This window comes from Rissa tridactyla, chromosome Z (assembly GCF_028500815.1).
Source record: "Rissa tridactyla isolate bRisTri1 chromosome Z, bRisTri1.patW.cur.20221130, whole genome shotgun sequence".
Taxonomy (NCBI): domain Eukaryota; kingdom Metazoa; phylum Chordata; class Aves; order Charadriiformes; family Laridae; genus Rissa; species Rissa tridactyla.
Genome location: NC_071497.1, coordinates 63,735,752 through 63,759,091, shown reverse-complemented (window position 1 = coordinate 63,759,091; position 23,340 = coordinate 63,735,752). Strand labels below are relative to the sequence as shown.

General features: G+C 35.2%; 2 protein-coding genes across 5 annotated transcripts in view; one reads left to right on the top strand and one right to left on the bottom strand.

Annotated features, from left to right (window-relative positions):
- The window catches only part of TRAPPC13 (trafficking protein particle complex subunit 13), a 24,934-nt gene extending 5,091 nt beyond the window's left edge, over positions 1–19,843 (top strand). Inside the window, exons 2-13 of one of the 4 annotated variants that reach the window (XM_054184799.1) lie at positions 1,558–1,626; positions 2,492–2,591; positions 3,191–3,275; positions 3,997–4,124; positions 4,263–4,335; positions 6,757–6,801; positions 10,241–10,258; positions 12,470–12,603; positions 13,715–13,913; positions 16,926–17,026; positions 17,919–18,066; positions 18,164–19,843. In XM_054184799.1, the coding sequence (XP_054040774.1) occupies positions 1,558–1,626; positions 2,492–2,591; positions 3,191–3,275; positions 3,997–4,124; positions 4,263–4,335; positions 6,757–6,801; positions 10,241–10,258; positions 12,470–12,603; positions 13,715–13,913; positions 16,926–17,026; positions 17,919–18,066; positions 18,164–18,268 (1,205 nt within the window). In that variant the 3' untranslated portion in view covers positions 18,269–19,843. Of the gene's footprint in view, positions 1–1,557; positions 1,627–2,491; positions 2,592–3,190; positions 3,276–3,996; positions 4,125–4,262; positions 4,336–6,756; positions 6,802–10,240; positions 10,259–12,469; positions 12,604–13,714; positions 13,914–16,925; positions 17,027–17,915; positions 18,067–18,163 lie in introns of all 4 variants that reach the window. The other 3 variants (XM_054184798.1, XM_054184801.1, XM_054184800.1) reach the window with 3 other exon arrangements.
- Positions 19,613–23,340, bottom strand: part of SGTB (small glutamine rich tetratricopeptide repeat co-chaperone beta) — a 22,981-nt gene continuing 19,253 nt past the window's right edge. The window contains exon 11 of the mRNA XM_054184802.1: positions 19,613–23,183. Within this exon, the coding sequence (XP_054040777.1) occupies positions 23,072–23,183 (112 nt within the window). The 3' untranslated portion in view covers positions 19,613–23,071. The remainder of the gene's footprint in view (positions 23,184–23,340) is intronic.

The window sequence follows — 23,340 nt, the reverse complement described above, 5'->3', positions numbered from 1 at the left end:
CAGCTTTCTGCTGCTTTGGGTTAGCTTGTACATGAATAATGATACACGCAGAGCTAGCTGTGAGCACTTCAGCTTGATAGCTGTCGTGTAATAAAAAATGAACACCACACTTGGTTTCCCTCAGGATTATTAGTCTTGGGTAGCACCAATGTACAAGCTGAAATCCAGACTTTCAGTTTGTATTCTTCCAGAAATGCTTGGTTCATATGCATATATAATTCAGTGTTTTATCTTTTCATTTTCAATGCTGACTCTGGTTCTCCATTTATTCAGTTTTGCGTATTATGAGGCTTTTTATTTATCTTGTAGTTTTAACCCTCAGAGATCATGTTTTTCAACTTTTCATGGTAACAAAGGGAAGGTGTTACCTTTATTTTGTGAAAAATGAGCATAGGTCTGCTGTATGGTAGTGTAAGTTCTTGTGAACCAATACAGCCTGCTACACCCAAATGTATGTTGAAATAATTGAATATTTTATACAGCTGGAAACAGTGAATGCTGATGAGACATATAAGATGTACAGAAGTACAATAAAGATAAAAGCACAATACGTGTGTCAATGCAAGGGTGTTGATTAACTTGTTGCTGTCAAGAGAAATCTTTTTATTTTTTAGCTTTAGTTTTCAGAAATTGTATGGTTTTATGTTTGTTGAATTTCAAAGAAAAACAAATCAATAATTTTTACATATTCAGATCAACATCTAAGGTTACAAATGCTAAACTTTGTTCCATGTGAATGCTTTCATGAGAATGTATGTGCAAGATTAGGGCCATTGGTTTACGTAAATAGGGAGGAATTTATTTAAGATGCGACATCTTAAATCTGTAATACAAATAAAAATAATGTAATTTTGAATATTCTGTGTTAAAATAGCCTTTGAAAATAGCACTTTCTTGAAGTAGAGGTCTTTTAATAGCAAGATCTTAATGATTTTGATTTTGTCAGTATTGATAAAATAGGTTTGTGTGAGTGTTCCTGAAGTTTTTGTGTTGGTTTTGCTGGTTTGAGTTTAAAGTTCATGACTAAAAGAAAAAGTGGTTGTATAAATAATGTAGGCTTTTAGAGTTGTAACTCTATTTTGCGTATGTTTTGGAGATTCGGGTGTAAAAGCAATGCTTTATAGTCTCGAGTTTGACTGAAAGGGTCCGTATAGTCATCATCTCCCATTCTAGACCAACCAGGATCACAGAACAGGCACTTAGACTAGAAGAGTCCACAAAAAATGAAACTAGTACACTTCTGAACTCCACAAAGCGCTGAACTGTAACATGTATAAGACCATTAGCACATAAGATTGAAAGCGGTAGATGTTGGCGCACCAGGGGAATAAAGCAAGAGGGAGCAGTGGCATCACCAGTGCTCTTGGATCTCAGAGCAGCAGGGAATTAGTTATATTGAAAAAGGCCAGGTGATCTAAAAAGGTGTTACTGTTTTTCAGGCTAAGATTTGGTGGATTTTTGGTGTAAGGAGAGCAAGACAAAATTATACTTAAAAAATAAAAAAAAAATTTAAAACCTTGTTTCATTGACCTATGGTTTATTTTCTGCTTTTTGCAGTGATGAGGCTAACCAAACCTACTTTATTCACAAATATTCCGGTGACTTGTGAAGAAAGAGATTTGCCAGGTAATGTCTTTTCTACAGACTGATTATTATGTATGTATTACATATTATTACACTTAAGCAATGCGAGCATCTGCGACTTAGATGTCAGAGAAATCTTAGACCTCCCATAGACGATAATCTGAAACAGCAATATATTTTATGTTAGGTAATGGCTATAGGAAAATACCAAGGTGCACTCTACAGCTCTTGACCTACAGCTTTGAAAGCTTGGTGATGATATTGCAAACATGTGACCTTGAAGTCTGAGCAATTAACACACAAGATGGAAGGCAGTTGTGAGAGAGAAATGTGTAATTGTAGCAAGTTTGTCTTTACTGTCTTTATCTGTAGAAAATGCTGTGGTAACTAGAACCAACACATGAATGTTCTATGGAAAATTATTTTGCAAGAATCACTGGTTTTGAATTGGTGTACAGTCATAAATTGGAAATCCCTGTGTTGTCCTCCAGTAATAGTTGCAGACTAGAAGTCAAGTATAAGAAAGAGGCAAAGGAAAGATTCGAGAAAAGAGGATTGTGTGGATATACAAAGCAAGCGGGGGAAGAAAGTAAGTGGGGTTCATTAGTTCCGTTATGTAATGTACTTAGGCAGAATTTCCCTTTAATGTTAATTTGAGCAATGCCTGTGGGATTGCACCCTTCAGTATGTATACTGAATGATTTATTGGACATGAGTGCCTGGAAGTAAGTTATATTTTATAAGCAGACCTATAGATATGTATTTCATCCCTAAAGAAGTTGGTTATAAAATCAGTGTGCCTAAATTAAGTTACATCTAAATAAGTGATTAAGTGTCATAACTTGAATGTAGACAAAGCTTTAGACTTAACAAATATTTAGATACTAGTAATTTGATATTTCTACAGGTAATCTGTTTAATCAGCTCATGAAAGATGATCCTTCTACTGTAAAGGGAGCAGAAACTTTGATGCTAGGAGAAATGCTGACTTTGCCTCAAAATTTTGGGTAAGAATGAATTATTGTAACTGTAACATGCAAGGTTTAGGATTCATTTAACACTGATGTGTTTGTTACATTTCATTCTTTTTGAACATCATTGTTATGCAATGAGATGTTCAATTGTTATAAAAATAACGTGGCTTGATTTATAATGTGACATAATATATGAATTTTTGCTGCCTGATATTCCTTGTCTGCAGCCTGACTCTGAATGTAATGAGGATTGACAGTTGAAAGAAGTTTGCAGCTGTAGGTGAATTTCTAATGTAATGCATGACTGTAAACTACATCTTATACTACAGAGTTTATTACATTGATTTTTGTGGGTACTGTAAGCCATCTTCTTATTCTTCTCAGATTTTTATCTAGAAAACAAATTGTGACTTGTTTGTTCTCTTTTGAAGTTGTTTGTCTTTGAAGGATGAGGTTTAGAAGTATGGCTGTGAAAATGCCAGCGTACTTCTAGGATGTGATTTGGCAAACACGTGTGTGTGCACATGTGTGTATATATATTTTAATTAGAACTTAGAGAACATTTCACTGAAACCCCTTTATTTTTTTTTAAATATCTGTTACTAAATATTTTATTTTTTTTTTAAACACAGAAATATATTTCTGGGAGAGACATTTTCCAGTTACATTAGCGTACACAATGATAGTAATCAAGTTGTCAAGGACATACTGGTGAAGGTATGTGAAAATAAATATAATTACTGGATTTATAAAAAAATAAAATGTTGGGTATGATTTCTGACAAAATCTTGTTTAATGCTAATACAGAGACTTCAGGAAATATGTGTCACTTTTTCCAAACCAGAAAATAAACCTGGAAATTGGAAACAATAAGACACAAAAATAGAAATCATGATAGAGATCTTTAAAAATTAAAATTAAAAACTAGGATTGTATCAAATAAATAGACATGTTATGAAGCTTCTCTGGAGAACTGGTGTAGCAAAATTTCCATGGCTAAAAAATTGGAGTTATATTTGCTTATTTTAATTTTCAATGGAGTCTTCAAAGCAAGTATATGTGAAGCATGCATTGACTTGTCTTTTTCTTATATTTCAAATTAGTTCATTTCTAATGCGTCAGGTTTTTGCATTTTCTGCTGAACAAATAATACATTGAGAATAGAAATTCGAGAAGTCATTATGAAACTCAATGTAAAAAGTAAATAGAGATTTTTATAAGCTGCATCTTAAAGGATTGGACCATTTATATACATTTTAGAACTTGTCTTTAGCTTTGACAAGTATGTCGTTGTCTTAACATGTCTTAATTGTATGTATAAAAACATGTAAGGTACATAATGCTCAGTGAAACCTGGTACTTTATAATGTAAGTTATTTTCTTTAGACTGCTTTAAGCAGCTGCAGTTCTAACCAATGCTTTGTTTTTCTGTCCCCAGGCTGATCTTCAGACAAGTTCTCAGCGCTTGAACCTTTCAGCTTCTAGTGCTGCAGTGGCAGAACTTAAACCTGACTGTTGCATTGATGATGTGATCCATCATGAAGTAAAAGAGATAGGAACGCACATGTAAGGTTTTAAATTTTTCTATGATTAAATGAGCTCATATGAAACTGCAGCACATGCATGCTAATCTGTTGCTGCTTCGATATAGGCACAAAATTTAAAGTAATTCAAAATTATTTTTTAAAAATTTGTTTCTTTCAGCTTAGTTTGTGCAGTAAGTTATACTACGCAAACAGGAGAGAAGATGTACTTCAGGAAGTTCTTCAAATTTCAGGTATTGCCCAAAGTATTCTACTCCAATAACTGGGTGGATCTGGAAAACCCATTTTAAAAAATTTGATACTTCAGAAGCACTTTTACACACGAAAAATCCATTCAACTTTTAAAAGTGAATTGATAAAAAATATTGCTTCAATCTTCACATGAACTGATGGTTTCTAAATACCATGCAGTTGAACAATTCATAAATACTAAATATTACATCTTACCATTTTTATTCATTTATTGAGAAAGAAAATTCTTCTCTTTAAAAAAAACTTTTTATAGCAGCCAGCTTTATGATTATTTTCAAAGAGAACAAGTATTGTTCATTCTGACTTTGACACATCTAACCTTTGAGCTTAGATTGTAAAATTCTGATTTGCCTTTTATTGTGTGCAACTGTTTTTTAAATTGAAAGTTAGTGGTTTGTTTTTTAAAGCAATCTAAGCAAAGCAGTCTAATGTGTTATGTCTAATGTCCACAGAAGTAATTGATAGAGTTGAAATCTTTTGTTCCACCAAGTGAATTTCAAGACTTAAGATTAGAGTAACTGAGGAAAGCAGGAAATTGCTGTTATCTGTGGATTGGTTCTGGCAGGAGAGTCTATTTTAGCTGTGTATGTAATGGATGTTTACTTTTTAGAGAAATATGCTGAGATTTGGATAATTATGGGCTCTTTCCCATAGAATGGAGGATTAGGTGACATGCTTTACTGAATAAATTTTTAGATGCTCTCACAGAGTGTCTGGCGATACAGGAGACCTATATCTTTTGCACGTGATTTCATTTCACTCTTCTCTAGTGTTCTATCTAGATACTTCAGAAAAAAGCATTTCAGTCTTTAGAAGGCTAAATTACCATGCACTACAGATAAAGAACACCTGAGTGCTCTTAGTACTTGCAGGCCTTGAAATGGCAGATATTGATTAGCCAAAGGTGTTTCCAGGCAATCCCTGGGAAATCATTCCCTATGAATTTTCATGTGACATATTCTCTATTTTTTCAGTTATGCTTTCTAGGATCTTTTAAGTTGATCAGGTGTTACAATTGGTTTTAAACAGCTTCTTTTTCAACTATTATATGTAGTTTAACACTGATCAATAGTGCCTTTTTGTTCCAGAGATTCCTCTGAGTATTTAACAGCATTATGTTTATATGGAGAAAGAATGATTCTTTCTAAGATTTGGTTGTTATTTGGTTTGGGACGGGGGAGGGCATGTGAACCTCATAATAATTATTTGATTTTTACTGGAATGCCACTTGAAATTTACTGGAATGAATGGAAAGACTTTGTTTATCGGAAAGCGAGAAAACATCAGCATTTAGGGAAATTAATAGGAAGCCCACTGAAGCAAAATATTTGGTGTAAAAAGCGACTCAACCAACAAACACCTAAATAAAAGTTTTTACTTTTCTGACTAGAGAGAGATAGCGATGATTACTTGAGAGATTTGAACATTATGCATGATATAATGCAAAAATCTCTGTGAAGACTACTTTTTAATCTTTAATTCTTCAGGGCTAAGAGATTTGTTCACAACTTGGAACTTTAGGGGTATCTCAGGATGCAGTACACTCATATGTAAACAAAAGAAGAGTTTCCCTGCATAAAGGGAAGTAAATGTCTTCAGCAAGATAATTTAAATTAGTTTCATTACAAGTGTTAATAGAAGATTAATTCTTTCAGTTACATCAGTGTATATCCATTTTGTATTTGAATGTGTAAACTGTAGTGGCTTTATGCATGAAACTCAAGCACTTAAAAAACCAACACTTTATTTTCACCTTTTATATCACAAAAATGTTTTCTCTTACTGATTTAATCTCATGAGATTAAAATGATTCATTGGCTTTTTATTTTTTGTAATAGTTGCATTTTCAAGAGGGAAGTGAAGCCTAGCAATAGTTTGTTGCTTAAGCTAGTCACATGAATAGTTCTCTATTCAATTTTTTAGAGAAGCCCTTAGCAACTTTTGTTTGCGGCAGAACACTGAAGGACGTGTAAATATTACGTGGTTATTACTCTTGAAAGCAAGTGCAGACCACTTCAGGATACAAGATGGATGTAATGTTATTTTAAAGACATGGATCTACTTAGTGCACTGAATTCATCTAGTTTCATAAGAGGCCAGTGCTTAGATGGAGAAGTATTTGTTTTCAGTCTGAGAAAACTGCTTCGTAGTAAAGCAGCCAAGTGTGCAAATAAGAAGCAGCAAGTATATACTCTGAATTGTGAGGTTTTAGCTGAGTTGATTGTATTATATATTCCATTATGCACCTGTTCTGTGTAAGATCAAAAAAGAGAAATAACACTGTAGTAAAGATCCTAAAGATCCTAGCACTTATAAAGAAAGAAGTGAAGTTTAAGTCATGCCTCTATGGTGAAGTTGTCTGAGAAACCAATTGTCAATCTATCTTTTTCCATTTAATTCAGGTTCTTAAACCACTAGATGTGAAAACCAAATTCTACAATGCTGAGGTAAGTGAGATCTGTGTGTATTTCTGTTTGTTTTGGTGAGTGCTGGGTCTATTACTTCACATTAGGTGGTTAGATTAAATTCAAAGAGCTTCTTAAGCACGAATGGTTATGAGAAAAATTATCAGTTCTAAAGGGAAAAACATAGGTGGGGATTTATATAATTTAGTGTGAAAATAAATGTACTTTTGATGAAGGAGAGGGAAAGAGATCGTAACTAAGGCAGACATGCTAGGACCTTAATGCAATTGACCAGCAATTTGCATATTTTCTGCTTTCCGGTAAACTCAAGTGTTTTCCGTTATTGCTTGTATATTTAGGCTGATAGAGTACTTACTGTAAGGGATTGTTCACAAAACAGATAATAATTTACCAGGTTGGGTAAATTTGAATTATTGAACAGAGGGGTCGTATTTACCTTGGGGAAACTGTTCAATAATTTATGTTTAGGTTTGTAGCAGTTATACACAGTACTTCAAAACTAAATGACCTTATATATGCCATGTATATTTATTCGGACATACTTCGGCATCTGTCTTTAGCTATTAATGGGAAAGAATTTTAACTGAAGTTGACACAGATAGTGGAAACTTTTACAAATTACATACAGCATTCTTTTTATTTATAGACATTCCCTGTGGATATATGTATTACATAGATCTGTTATAGGGTATCAGCTTCCACAATATCTCATTACGTAGGAAGTTGGGACGCTTGTTTTCATCATTATCACTTAACTGCTTTGTGAAACTGAGCAAGTAGCTTAATTTTGTGAGTACCGTATTCTGCATTGTTTGTATGAAGTTCAGACTAATACTTGCAAAGTACTTTGAGAGCTTCCATTATGAGTTTTAAACTTTTTTCATAACCCCTGAAATATGGCCAGCTCTTACACTCCTAGTCATTTCATTGAAAACCTTCATTAGCATTCTTAAACAGTTTGTTTGAAATAGTTTAAAAGATAGAGTGAAGTTGTAGGCATTTTATGTTGCAGTGAATAGTACATGGGAGAAAAAAGACCAAAGTGTCAGTGAGAGGAGAAGAAAATATATGGAATTTTGGCAATTTGAAAAATAACTTAAGCTAAGTAGAAGATATTTTGCTGTCCTCTTTGTTCTTAAGTAAGCAGATATGTGCTGTGAATTTGCATGTAGAAAAGCAGAGAGTCTGCAAACCTATTTTTCTAAATATTTATCTCCATCATAGTCACACCTGGGGTTCATCATGCAAGATGATGGCTATAGAGGTGTGAAGGCTGTATTTCTTTCCCTTCCTGACAGTGTCAATAGAGAAAACAAAAAGGAGAAGTAACAGATAAGAATTTCTGCTCTACAAATGAGTATTCCAGATGCGAAGATCTGTCTGGTTCAGAGTTGTGCAGGAAATTTTCCATAAAGATTTTTCCTCTGCTGTGAATTAATAGCATGTAAATTATGAGATATTTAATATAGAGAGTGTAATTTATTTAGATAAATTAAGGCATAGGTCATAAGCGATTTAAATATCGTAGTACAGAGAAAAACATTTCCCTACAAATATGTTGGTACATCTGTCTAGGCCACAGGCTTCAATCCTTGATAGGCTGACCAGGTGTGAGATACCTGAGTAGGGTCAGAACATAAGCACGTAGTTCAGTGCCTTATAGAACTGGTGTTATCTGTAAGTGGGAATGTCTGGGAATGTCTCCTGCTGTGATTTAAGAATAAAAATAATCCTAAGAAAATAGATAATTCCTCTGGGAACAAAATAAACCCCCATTTTGTGCATGGATTATATTATTGTTTCGGACAGAAAATATCTGTTAGGGGAAAGAGGGACAGACACCTTAAATTAAATGTTGCCATCTCTCTATATAAATTTTGTTTTTTGCTGAAACACTTCACAACATATGGAAATAAAAACCTCTTTGAGGTAAACTCTTGGCAAATTTTTGACATAGGTCAAAAGTATTCTTTTCTTACAAAATTGTTTTACTGACTGGCCTTATAAGGGCCTTCATAAACTCCATTTCCCAGTTAGCCACCAATTCCTCATGATAAAGATCTTCAGTGTCTGAGCTGGTATTTGTGGGTTTTTGGGTTTGTTTTTTTCACCCCTGTAAAAGTTTTAAAAGGCTGATTTGGTGCCTTTTGTTCTTCCTGCTCAGGAATTTATGCAACTCCCATTATCATAGTATCCATATGATTGATTGAAAAAAATTTTTTTAAGATTTTGGGTGATATTAACCAAGCAATTTTCATTTGCCTAGCAAACTGATATAGTACCATTCATATTTCATTTCTGAAAGTATATAAAGTGCTGTTATGTGTTGTGACCACAGAAGTTAAATAAAATTTAAAAACCTAGAAATAAGTCTTTGGTTAGGTGTTGTATGTGATACTATGGTGCTGTCAAAGTACCAAGACCTTCATCCTGAATATTAAGAAAGACTGTATCCTTGGGAGCAGGGGAGAAGAAAAATTGGTATGTGTCAGTTATTAATTAACGAAAGGTCTTTAAAGGTTGACTAAACAGTTAAACAGTTGCCATTAATATTACAGATCTGATGTTATCTATTTATAAAGTCTGTCAATAAAATTATTTTCTACTAGAAATTATAATCCCTAATTTAATTTTTTTCTAAGGCAAGGAATGATGCTGAACTTTAATTCTCTTGCTTGTTGCTCGTATTGCAGTAGCATTCAAATCAAGTTGATCACTGAAATTCGTGCATAGAACGCATGCCCTGTCGCCCTAACCTGCTGCAACCCTGAGATTGAATTACCTGCCCCAATCTATAGAAGGTCTCTCAGTGACTCTGGCGTGCCTTGGAAAAGGCACAGTAAAAGGTTCTGCTCCTGCAAACATGCATAGGGGAGGCAAATATGCAGACCTTTAAGAAAACAAAGTTTGCAATTGAAGTTGGGTTTTTGGAATGATGGATATTCAAAAAGTAGTTTTTCCTGATTAACTTGCCTATAAGATGCAGTATTGTAGCTTTGCTACACATTCCCACATTAATTTTATTTTGAGACCTTATGTATGTGGATACTTCAAATTATCTGTAAAATAACAAGTACTGTTTTTCCATTTCATATACAACCCATTGCATGGATTTAAATTCAGGACAAACTTTAAACTTGCTCAAAAACTAACTCTCTTTTTTGGGTCAGTTTGTTCTACCATATCTTATCTGTGACTTGTGTGCCTTAGGCTCTACTTTGGATTGGTTCTGAAGCAAAGCTAGTGAACCATGTAACCATACTAGCTATAACTTATTAGAAATGTAGTTGTCATCTTTGTTTGCATCCATTTTTATTTACGTTTCTGTCTTACTAATGCTATCTTGTTTAGATGGTGCAAAAAAAATGCAGAAATGCATTTTGTTTGAAAGTTAGCCTCCTTTTTCTTTAACATTTAACTCTAATTTCTCTAATGTGTTCTTTTTTTATTTTCCCATTAGAGTGACCTCAGTTCTGTGGTAATTTTTATTTATTTTTTTATAAATATGTATGCTTTTTTAATTGCCTATCTGTCTCTGTGCTTGTTAACATTCTTTTAAAAACATAATGGAAAAGCAATGTTTGTTCTGCATATCATGAACTGATGTTTTCTCACCTTTATATGCGCAGCTAATCATTTAAATGGTTAGCTCTTTCTTTAACACCCATTGTTGAAACTAAAAGCTGCTTATTACAGACTCTTGCTTGTGGGGGTCCTCCTGTAAATTACCTCATCAAAGTTTGACTAGATTCATTATTTGAAAATGGGAATTAATCCCTTCTAAAATTTTCCTGCTTTTGACTCATAGAAATGTAGGTTTTACTACAGCACCACTTGGGTAAGCTGTGACGCAACTTTTCACGCCTGGTTGGTGGAGACAGTGGGTTTGAGGAGAGAGCAGCAGTTGGATGTTCTTCCTTCCTTTCGCTAGCTGGAACTGCACTTTCCAACTCTTAACTGCATGTAACAGTTGTTGAGTTAGTATGATGCTTCTGCAGTCTGATTTCACTTTTAAGGTGTGCCTTGTATTAAAATAAAGTGCATTCTTCTGAAGTACTTAAGGATTTTTATTCTTTTTAAAAAAACGTGATATTAAACCAATTTAGGAATAACACAAAAACTAATTTGCTTTTTCATTATGCTGCTTGTTTTTTCTTCTCTTTCAAATTAGCCTTTTCTAAATTTCTGCCTATGGTTGCTGCATTGAAAACAACTAAAATTTGGGTAAATGGACACTTTGAGCAATGGATTTATGGGATATAAACAGTATCAATTTAAGTGACAGTCAGGTGGTAGTAGTAATGAGAGCCATGTTTTAGTTGGGGTTATTTCCAGTTCCTTCTGCAAGCCTGAGGTCTGTCCCTAACTCATGGCACTTGCACAGTTTTCATAACTATATATATGCTATCATCTGTTTTGTGTTTAACATGCTTATAAGGCACAACAAATAGTTCCAGTACCATTCTGTGTTTCTTCTTCTAACAGAATGCCTTTTGAGACTAAAAATATTTTTACTATTTTGTCCCACTTTCACTTTGTAATTTACAAGCAGGACTCCACTTGTATAATGAAATCATTTATTTACACTGATTAAAAAGAAACTGTAAGCTTCCTTCCACCTTCCCCATAAAAATACTTTTTTTTTTTAATTTATCATAACAAAATACCTAAGCTGCTTCATACTGAATTTATAGGAAAGAATATTTCAGTTGGAAGGGACCTACAATGACCACCTAGTCCAACTGCCTGAATAACCCAAACCATTCTATGATTCTATGAATAACTCCCCTGTAAATGCAGATTTGGTACCCTCCTCCTTTTTTCTTTTTAATTGGCACTTCTTTCGTTTTATTTTTCACTTCTCCAGGGGCTCATGTCTCTAGTAGTCTGAGCCTTAGGTAATTACTCTATCCTGAGATTTGACAGCTGCAAAGTGACTTCACTGGTCTGCAATTCCACAGCTCTAGTTCCTTGATTTTTCAGTTTCTGAAGTTTAATAGTCTGTAGCTTTTGTTCCTGTGCTAGAATTGGTCCTTATATACCATCTTCAGGCATTAGCTTAATTTAACAGATATGTCTTACAGGATGTTTTGAAGGTAGAACACCAGTTAAACTGTTGGATGCATATAATACTGGTAACCATTGGCATGATGCAGCTGAGTGAGAGAGGAGGCTGGTTTTTGCTTTTTAGCCAGTACGTCAATGTTTTTCAGAATTATAATAAATTCCTAGAGCATGTACCTGAACTATTTTGCTTCAGTTAAAGAAAAACACACACACTTATTTTAATTTTTTTATAGAGCTTGATGCACTAGTAATCTGGCATGGCATGTTGTTGTGCACTGCAATTCCTTACCATTTATTCTATTTTTTTTTTCTTTTTTAAGAATTCAGATTAAAACTTGAGTTGCTATTGAGTTGATAAAAGTCTTGGGAAGTGGTGACCATTACAAATAAGCAATAGCTAGAACATAGCAAAATTATCCCACATCCATTGTTTGGCAAGATACCTGTTGACTAACACTTTTGCTCCTCTTGTTACTGGGATTAAGGTTTTTTCTTGCATTAATTAATTTGATTTGCAGGCATGAACTAAACACATGTGACTTTTTTTTAACAATAGGACTCTCTACTCCTTTTAAGAACACTAATCACGTTTTAATGAACTCGCACTTTTGGTTTTTTTCAGACAGATGAAGTGTTTCTGGAAGCTCAGATTCAGAATATCACGACCTCTCCAATGTTTATGGAGAAGGTTTCTTTAGAGCCATCTATGATGTACAATGTTGCAGAACTGAACACGGTTGACACAGCAGGGGAAAGGTATGTTCAAATTCAGGATATTTGCCTTGATTTTGTGATTTGATGAGATATAATCATTACTCTGCAAGACGTCTGTAATGGAAGGATTGTACTTTCATTAAAAAGATCAAAGTCCTGTTACGTATTCAGCTAGAAAAGCTGTTACAGTTTTCTTTTTATAGAAACTATTCTTACAACTTTGTAATTCTACCTAGTAGAGAAATATCCAGCTCAGTCCTCAAATATTTGGTAACATGGATGACATGGTAGCATGAAAACCTACTACTTCAGTATCTCCTATGTAAAATTTAAATCCCGTCTGGTTCTGACTTGATCCTGTAAGGCTAAATATGTACACACAGATCATCTGACTTGTCCTTGCTTCCTTCTGGTAGACTGGTAACTGTTTTCAATTGTTCTAATCAAGACCTAGCAAGGCAGCAGTCAGCGTGAATTGGTGGAACGCTCTCATGGGATCTTAAAAAATAAAAATCCATCATGCTGAAATAAATTAAATGCCTTTTGGTGTGAATTAGTAAAACACCAAATATGAGAAGAATTTTCTACTGTGTTCAGTAAACTGTTGTGGATACAAAAGCTTGTGGTATCTGGGTAGAAGTTAAATTTGGCTGTTTGTGCTTTGCTATTGCTTCGGTCTTTGGAGGAAGTGATGTTTAGGTATTTCTGCGTTGGGGCTGAAGTGAAAATTCTGTTGTCTTGCCTGTCACAGGGTTCACCTGCAGCATAGTGGAGCATTGTTCTTACAAAGTGTTTGCGTCTGTCCTGAATGGGGGTCTTAAGCTTGTGACACTGAGATTTACCAAATAGCAAAAGTAAAATTAAAAGCATTGTTTAAATGCTAAGATGCCAGATAATAAATGATAATGTAGCAAAGTGGATTTCCACCTTGGTTCTCTCTGGCTCAGATGAGTAATTTTTTTTCCCCTTCATCTTCGATGGTACGTAAATTCTAGAATTGTTTTCTGTTGTGAAAACAAAAAAAAAATTCAATGTGTTTTGCCATGAATAAAATACACACACAGAGTAAGACTGGTGAGGGATGGGAAAAAAGGTTGGGCTCTTAAGTCTTCCTAAAAAAAACTGCGTAAGACCCAATATTTTTTTCTTTTAGTGAGTCTACTTTTGGGTCAAGGACTTATTTACAACCTATGGATACACGTCAATATTTATACTGCCTAAAACCAAAACAAGAATTTGCAGAAAAAGCTGGAGTAATAAAAGGTGTAACAGTGATTGGTAAACTGGACATTGTATGGAAAACTAATCTGGGTGAACGAGGAAGGCTGCAAACTAGCCAGCTCCAAAGAATGGTAAGTTTAACTTAAACATCAGTTTAACTTAGCATCCATTTTTAAGGCAACTCAATGAACAATTTAATAATGACTTGAAGGAAAAGTTCAAGCTGCTTACTTTCTGGACCTCATTCTGAATTCACGTGTTTCTATACATATTTGAGAAAGTTATTCAATACATTTGGTCAGTGATGTGTGGAAAAACCACTAGTCCGAGGGACTATAGCTGCACAAAAGCATTCTTTTTTTTTGGTTATGTGAATGGCAACATTTTTTGTTTTCTTGAGGATTTGTTTTCTGGCACGTAACATGCCTCCATCTTTTTTCATAGCACCGAACAGCATAACTTAATGAATTGTGCACTTGAATTGCCAGAATCAAGTAACCTATGTAGCAAAATACATCGGTTATTATAAAATTAACTTCTTGGATGCCACCTGGCAACAAACTGAAAAGCACTGATAAAGGAACTCCTTTAAGTATGCTGTTGACACAGAAGTCTGCTTCGTAATTCATATGGACAGTTTAGCTTCAAGTAACAATTTTTATGTATCGGATAATACTATTTATTTTTCATGTCCACAGTCTTGATTGAAAATCTATTCTATTCTGATCGATTTAAAAATTGTTTGTGAATTTTAAGTTGTAATTACTAGCTTGCTTAAGTCAGCTGCACAGCCCGTCTACTCTAATGCCTAAACCTGATTTGCATCTTTTGAATTGAGGATGGTGTAATACGGGAGAGAAGTAAAAAAGCTTTGAGTTTACGAAGCTTGTAATTGAGTTTCTGCCTCTGTCTCTCCCCCTGCCCCATCTTCTAGTAAATCGATCAATTCTGTAGGGAAATCACATTGACTAGGAACTAGGCAAGCAAACTTGGATCCTGGAAATTCACAGCTAAGTCACTGAAACTTCTTTGTTTTTTAATTGATGTGTTAAGGATCTGTATAACCCCATCACATCAGAAACCGCCCTTTTTTCTAAACTTAGAAAAACTTAGTAACTTTATTTCTGTTACTTTGAAACTTGCTGCTTGTTTTCTAACTGACTCATTTTCAACGGACCTTTCCTATAATTTCTCTTTAAAGGCAGGTATTTTTTTCCCTTGTCCCTAAATCAGTATTCCGTCACGCTGCATCCCTTCTTGCTGAACCTTTGAGAATTGCGCTTGTAATACAGTGGTGATTAACACGCCTCCACACTCCAGGATTAGTTTTAGTCATCCGTCATTGTTTTGTGCTAGTGATTAACAGAGAAACATGAGTTATTTTGTATACTTTGAACAACATTTGTCTTTGGAAAAGCAGCAAACAGGTTTTGGATGTTTTTTCCTCTTTGAGTTGCAGTGCAACTCCCTCTCATTGTCTTCTCATCTTTTAAATGCTACCAGATTATCCTGTTTCTAGGCTCCTTTCGCTTTCCATCATTTTCCTCCTAATCCATTTCATTGTTTCCCCCATAGACCCTGAATTTTACCTCTGATGTTGTTTTGGTTCAGATCAGGAATGCACTTTTGGAACAAGTATCCTGGATCACCCCCATATACCATAATTTGAGGGCTTTTGTGGAGTGGTGTCCACAGTATGCCAAGGGTGCTCCATCTGCTTACGGGCATTCAATCCAGGACTAGACTAGAACCAGTCCAAAGAACATTATTCTTGAGTAGCACACGCAAAGAATTTTCTAGTTGATTCCATACTCTGAGCAATTATCTAATTTTTTGATGAAAAGGACGTTCCTCCTTGAAGTGCTACGGCAAGGCTTTTACTTCTAGGCATATGTTCTCGCAGGTATCTCATTGTTAAGGCCAACAGGTATGTACTGGTTTAGGCCTTGTCATCTGCTCTGATCCTGTCTTGATTTGGTCAATCGTTCCTAAGTTTATTCTATAAAATACTGCTTTTATTGTTGGTTTGTGTTTTTTTTTCTTAACATACCTTTTAAAAGAAGAGTCTAATGTTATGACAAATTCCCCGTTGCTTAGGGAACTGGATACAATTTTTCCAGTAGAATCCTTCATGTCACCTAATACAGCTGAAAAGATGTGCCTTTTTCTGGTGCTGGATAATTACTTCTATTTCATGAAAGGTTCCAAGCTTATTTATGTTGCTTGACTGGTCTGAAGTCTCCATTGGTTTGGCAGCCCTTTGCTCACTCTAATGTCCAATTTAATATGCTTTCTTTAAAATGTCATCTGTCTTCAGCCTGTAATGAACTGTATATGGCTAAAACCTGTTCCCAACCTGTCACTGGCTTTCTGGACCTCTTAAGGTATATCTTTTAATCAAGCTGTAAACTAACTTTTACTGCAGTGTCCTTCTGTTAGCAGAATTGGAACACGTGTCACAACTAAGCTTTGTCAGGCAGGACAAATTTTCCCCTTGTTTTTTTCCTTATCTGTCATTTGTGGGGATTGAAAATGGAAAGTTTTTTATCTGCAGGTTACCATCTTTAATCAGCCCTGACTGGTAGTAACAGGATATTTATCACAGGTTTGTTAGTAGACCATAGGAAGTGTGTTCAGCTCTTGACAAAATTGGTTGGCAAATATTCATATCATGTGCCTTCCTAACTGGTGGCAATTAACTATTTTAGCAGACGTTTGGAGGACTGAAGTGGCAAGGAGAATGAACAATCTCTTATTTCTTAGACTGTGGAATAGTAGCGGGCTTAAGCAGGAAAACTATACTTATGTTGTCCGTAGTTTATCTGTTATGTGCATAACGGAGAGGTCTTAGACTAAAGCTGATCTCAGGAACTGTGTATGGGTATCCAAACTTTATGGATGTGAACTATCTGAAAAACTTAGTAATAAAGATCATCCTTGTCTAATGAATTGTTAAACCTATCAAGGTGGTGGTCATCAGTAGTGGATGGAGCACTACTTTTGAGTACAAATCAAAAAGAGTCAATTTTGTTTCTTCAAATTCTTCTTATTCTAAGCTTGTTGCAGTAAATGAAAACTTGACTAGTAAAAACTTGAGGTTTACTATGCATCATCTGAGAATATACATTCTTGTACCTTCTCAGGCTCCTGGATATGGTGATGTAAGGCTTTCTTTGGAGACAATACCAGACACCGTGAATTTGGAAGAACCTTTTGACATTACATGTAAAATAACAAACTGCAGGTAATGATGTCCTGTGATTCTTGTGCTTTTTCCTGAGTGGGTAAGTTGTGGCTGTCTGTTTCATTTTTCAATACTTTCTCCTGAAACAACTCAAACCTGGTCTTTACTATGAGTAAAGAAATGACTTGAAACAGATCTTTTGGATTACAACGTTTTTAAAAAAACTCAAAGAAACAAAAAATTTCCATCATGATCTGCTAATACTATTTGAACTAGGAGATTGCCAAAAATCTGTAGTGGAATTCCATGGAACTGGCTGCAATATCATTTAAGATTGCACCCCATAATTCAATCACAAATCATCTTAGTTCTTAGTTAATCTAATAACAAAATTAGTGCATATATAGGATTTTTTTTAACTACAAGTAATTTTATCAATAAACAATGCCATTTGTATTCAGTCAGATTTTACTACTAGTTCTGCACCCCTGCTAGAATGCCTGCTAAACATTGTCACTGTAGTCTTTTGTACATCTTTATCTGTGTTTTGGCTTGTGTTTACACTAGGATCTATGGTAGCCCTTTACAGAAGAGTTGCAGGAGTGATATTTAAATAAAGTAATTCTAAATAGAAGTTGAAGCCAGGGATAAAGTGTGTATCTGGTCTGCAGATTCTTCTCGTGAAAATCTTGTGCTCCATCCAAAACGTGAGCAGTATTGCACTATCCTGTGTTGCTAAACCCATGGCAGGACGCTTGTGTCAGACAAAGCTATGTGCAACTGAACTACTGTGCTTCGCAGTAAATCTTGCTTACTGCCTTATAATTATTTATAAATGCTTGATTAATAGTAAACTGAATAATAAAGTAATGAAGCTTTTACATGTGTGCAGTCCTTGAATGTTAAAAAAAAGCCCACAGGTTTATTCTTGTTTTTCAATTTCCTCTAGCAGTGAAAGGACTATGGATCTGGTTTTGGAAATGTGCAATACTAATTCCATCCACTGGTGTGGAGTTTCAGGAAGGCAACTTGGAAAGCTGCACCCAAGTTCATCCCTCCATCTTGCACTTACATTGCTGTCTTCAGTGCAGGGATTGCAAGTAAGTCTTTATAGCACAATTTTGTTATGAAGTAGCTCTTTTATAAGCTTAGTAATTCTTTCTAATAACAACTTTTGTAAATATTTTCCCTTTCTAGAGTGTCTCTGGCTTAAGACTTACAGACACGTTTTTGAAGAGAACATACGAGTATGATGATATTGCACAAGTCTGTGTAGTTTCTTCAGAAGTCAAACAAAGCTGAAGAAAAAAATCTGCATTTCTGCTGGCCTTTTTTTTTGGACCAACTTCTTGATGTTTTTGCAGCGGAATCATATCAAAATGTGTACAAACAAAACTACATCCCTCTATACCTGTAAATGTAACTGTGCTTATTTAATTTCTCTGATCATTTTTGTAATGTTTTAAAATAGTTTAAAAACATGCATATGCATTTCATTTCCTGAAAAGAAAGCCTTTGAAAAGTGTAGCTCTAGCAAATCATATTGCATTAACATTACCTTGGGGCTGTGGGGGTGAGAATGAGATGAAATCTATGACATTGTACTTATTTTTGTTATTTTAATTATTTTTAAAAATATTTAAACAGTTTTAAAATTTTGGGTCTGACAAAACTGCCTCAGTTTGAAGGAACTGGCCTCTTATAGACAAGTTCCTGGAATCCAAACCCCTGTGAGAAATACTTCGGGGTACCTGGCCTGGCAGCGTATTTGCATGGTACATGCATAGCCATTAGAACTAGAGCCTGATAAAGGCATGAGATGAGAAAGTGCGGCTGGCACTGTTGAGGTGCCAGCAGCTAGAAAGTAGAGATCAGCCAAAGAATGTGCTGGTTGTGGCTCAGTCTTTGGAAAGGAGTAATAACAGTAAATCTGTCCCGGTTTTGTGCATCCCTGCCAATACAGGGCATGCTGTGAACAGGCGTGTTACTTCCCAATTAGTAGGGAACTGAAAACTAGAACAGCAGAACTCAGGCATTTTTTATTGTTAAACTGTGGCAGTGCAAATTAGTCTTCCATTTAAGTAGAGTTTTAGGAAAATGAGGGAGGAAAAACCCTGAATGGCTGCCCTAGATCAAGTTCTCCAAAGCATATGCAGGAAGGAATTCGGGACTTGGTTAAGCACTGAAATGTACTTTTTCCTTGCTTTGTTCTGACAAAAGATGGAAATATTTTTGGCTGAAATATCTAAGGCCACCCAATGGTAGCCATTTAATACACAAAATGCTGACTAGCTTTCTGAGCTTAACACTAGTTAAACTAGTCTTAAAGATTCTACTCAGTGGCTTGCCGTATTTCTCAGCTACCATATTGGCAGTTAGCAACCTTACTTAGTTTTGACAATATTTTACTTAAGGCTTTCCTGTGTATAAAATCTTTAAGTGTAGGATTCAGTTTTAAAATACTGGATAAATTTAGGACCTGCTTACTAAAGTGAGGGAATGAGTCCATAGAAGAAAAAATACTAAAACTATATCCTGCACATGTAAAAAAATGCAGATTAACCAAAATAAACAGGTAATTTAAAAAATGCAATTTATCTTTTACTCTAGATTCATCAACAAATAAAAACAGTAAAACCACAGCTATCCAGACAATAAAATGTAAATAACTTTATTTATAATCTATTTTCAAGTTAAACTGACACAAGTTAAAGGAGATGTAACCATATGGTAATAAGAGGTAGGAGAGACATAGAAATGGTAGACAAGTTGCATCGTGCCAGTATGACTTGTTGTAGCCCTGAAACAGAGTACAAATCCAAACCTGCAGACTTAGTTCTTCCTCAGTATGCAAGAGTGATTTTACTTTGTACTTTTTACAAAACGAAAAGTGCAACTGAAACAGTTCCTAAGCTTAACAGTGTCTTTATGATCAGGCATAGTTAGAAGAATATAATTCCATGCAAGCATGTTACAGGAGTTTACAATTTGAGTGCAAAACATTTTCTTCTCTAACAATTATCACACTTACATGCTGATGGAACAGTACTGATCCAAAACCAATTAAGTGTTAAATGCATATTTGCTCAGTTGAATGATAAACTGCAGTTGGCTTTAAACTAAAGCAGTATTTATGGGGAGTGTGGTTTACCACTTGGATCTAGCAAGATGGAAAATTTTAGTGCAAAAAAAAAAAAAAAGTGCAATTATTACACAGGAGAAGGTTCCTTCTTCACCCTGTGATTAAGACATATTGCATGACCCTGTGAAACAATCTAGCCTATTCAAGGCAAAATAGACTTAGGCATAAATGATCCCTCTGTTCCTGGTTTCAGTAGAAAAGCATGTAATGACAGCTCCTGTTATGGGTTTCACTGTTTTTTATTTAGGCTATAAAGCCCTTTCTGTTAATACACAAGAAACAAAGAATGTTTACAACTAAAGTATTGTGCCAGTTGTAGCATGGCAGGGTTAGACAATGCCATCAACATTTTAAGAAATACTCTGGTTACATGCTATCTGTACTGGAGTAAAACCTAAACAAGACAATACTGTAGTATGTGAAATGAAAGTTACCACTCTATAAAGATGATTTCAAGAGCAGTTTTCAGATAACTGACCAATGCTTCATTCCATTTAACCATGGGGATAGTTGTCCTGTACATCGGGTAAGCCATAGGGCTTGTACTTGACAGTACAACTTCTACAGGCAGTCTTTGAATATTATTGTATCTTGTAGTTCTTAAGGAACTCTCAAGAGGTTCTTGACACTCTTTCTGTCTTAAAGTAGTGTCATGGTAGAAAGGTAACTGACAGCATGATGATAGCTGTCACAAAGTAAGGATAAATTGAGCACGAGAGGTACTGCAGTGCTGTCCAGTCCACTCTGGATTTGTTGGTTCCCCTTATCAAAGTTAGTAAAAGTCACTGAGCAGTTGAAAATGTGAAGAAGAGAACTAAGAGGAATTGTGAAGTTTAACAGGAGATATGCTAGGAGCAATGCTTCTCTGATGACACAACATACTACTCCAAGCAATGTTTGTACAGTAGTTGTAGCCCACCTACAGCTTCCATCAATCCTTCTTGCAAATAATACACTGTCCTATTAAATGTAACTAAACTTAAGTAGCAGTTTTCTTCAATGGATCAGATTCAGGATCTGAACTACCACTGAAAAAAGATCCTGTTAGGGATTTTCTTCGTCATCAGATGTTAAGTCAGAAGCTGTTACGTAGAAATGTTTATTTAATGTAAAACTTAAGTACATCTACAGCCTCAAAAAGGCAGCTACAGCAACTAACATAGAGAATTTTAAGAAGTATTTCAATGCTGCATATAGGCAAGCTCTATTGAATGAAGTATGAAGTGTTTTAAAGTTGTTTAAGTTGCTCTATTAAGCTTTACCTCTTTATTCAACAGATGGTAATATAGATTTCCTGTTGTGGTATTTTCTCCAATTCTTTTCCATTCTCCTTGGATCCAGATGTATTTTTCCCCATTTTAGTAGAGGAAGACTCATACAATAGATGCACAACTAGCATTTCTTAGAGTCAAGTACATGGCTTAGCCCCAAATTTTGCATTTGCTTCTACTTGTGACCACAAGACTAATGTCTGAGGTCTAGGAGTTCCTGTGTATTTCTCCATTTGGGAGTCTTTTTTGACTTCTTTGACTTTCTTCTTTTTTGACCACAAGACTAATGTCTGAGGTCTAGGAGTTCCTGTGTATTTCTCCATTTGGGAGTCCTTCACCTTTGTTACTCCTTCACCTACCTTCTCCAGTCTGACTGGCCAGCAGAGATCACTTTCTCCTAGGAATCAAAGCAAGCTCCTCAACTTAGTTTTGATATACAAAGAGGAAAGCGTGAGTGTTAAGAACCTCCCTGGAGTAAAAACAAATGTACCTTGTATCAGCAAGCAGTGTGAACAGTAAGCAGAATAAAAAAAGTTAGTGTAATAAAAATACAGAAAAGCAGTGCTCTCTGAAAGAGTAAGATTAACTGAGCAAGAAAAGCCAGGGTAGGAAGAGAAATACTATAGAGCATAAAAATCTTTGACTTGGCCATATAACCATCAGTTAGGATAGATATGTGTAATGGAACTTAAAAGTAAATCCTTAATTATTTAAGTCAGTGATTTACCACACAGGAATAGGAAGAGAATCCTTCTTTCTAAGGCAGTTATTTTTTAATAAAGTTTCAGTACTCATTATTTGTACAGTCACAGGATCAGTTTTAGCTTATTACAGTTAAGAATTTTAAGCGTATGTTAAATACTGCATACACACGGAATGTAATACAGTTTGCCATGCCTAGGAAAATAGTGCCATAATGCTGACCTCCAGGGCTACCATCATGATTTGAGGGTATGCATGGCAGTAGAAAAGCCTAAAACTTGTTAATACTCTTTCCTTTTTGAAGCCAGGTTCCATTTTGGTTTCTGTGTATTATCCTACTCAGGATTAGTGTCTTCTCTTTCTCTACAATTTGTGGTACTCCTTCATATGCAATCATCTCCCTACCTCCTGCTCAATGAAGTTGAAAAACAGTTCATGTTTCTAATGACAGCCCTTCCATAGGCTTAAAGAAACAGACTTCAAGCATTAGTTTTTAAGTACACTCTACACTCCAACACTCAAAAGTTGGAGATTCATGTCAGCCCACAAAAGGGCACATCAGATGGGCCTATTCTTTCAGTATTTGACAGGCAGTACAGCCATAATGATTTTCACCATCAGAATAACCTGCCTTTTATACTAGGATTTTGGAATTACACTGTTATGCAAGATCAGCCCACTACAAAACTCCTCCCCACTCCATAGCCCTGGAGATCAATCTAATGCACATACCGAAAATGACTTGTACTTAGGGATTTTAATAAACCACCTATTTAGTGTATTAATTTTCAGAGGAGTAACTATACATAAATGATATGTTCCAAGTTATGTGCAATAGATCTGTTTAACAGATTTATTCTTGTTTGCAAACACACACAAAGAATTTTCTGTCTTCTATTCAAGCAGAAGAGTTACAATGGTGCTTTTGCTACTAACTATGGTACGCATTTTGGGGTTATATACCATTCCAGTTCACATGCCTCCTTTAAGTCAGGAATGCTCTTCAGTACTGCCACTGAAAGATCTGCTCCGGACGTGATTTCTCAGTTGCTCTATGAGCTCTGGATTCTGCTGCTGTATCTGTTGTGCAAACTGCTGCCCCCTGTGTTGAACAATTTTAAGTAAAACCCAACAGGTAAAAAAAAAATCTGACAAGCAGCATTTGTAAGAAAACAGAATACAACTGAAAGTCGCATTATATGCAAATTAAGACTGACGATTACTTACTGTATAGTCTTAATGAAGATATTTGTAGCATT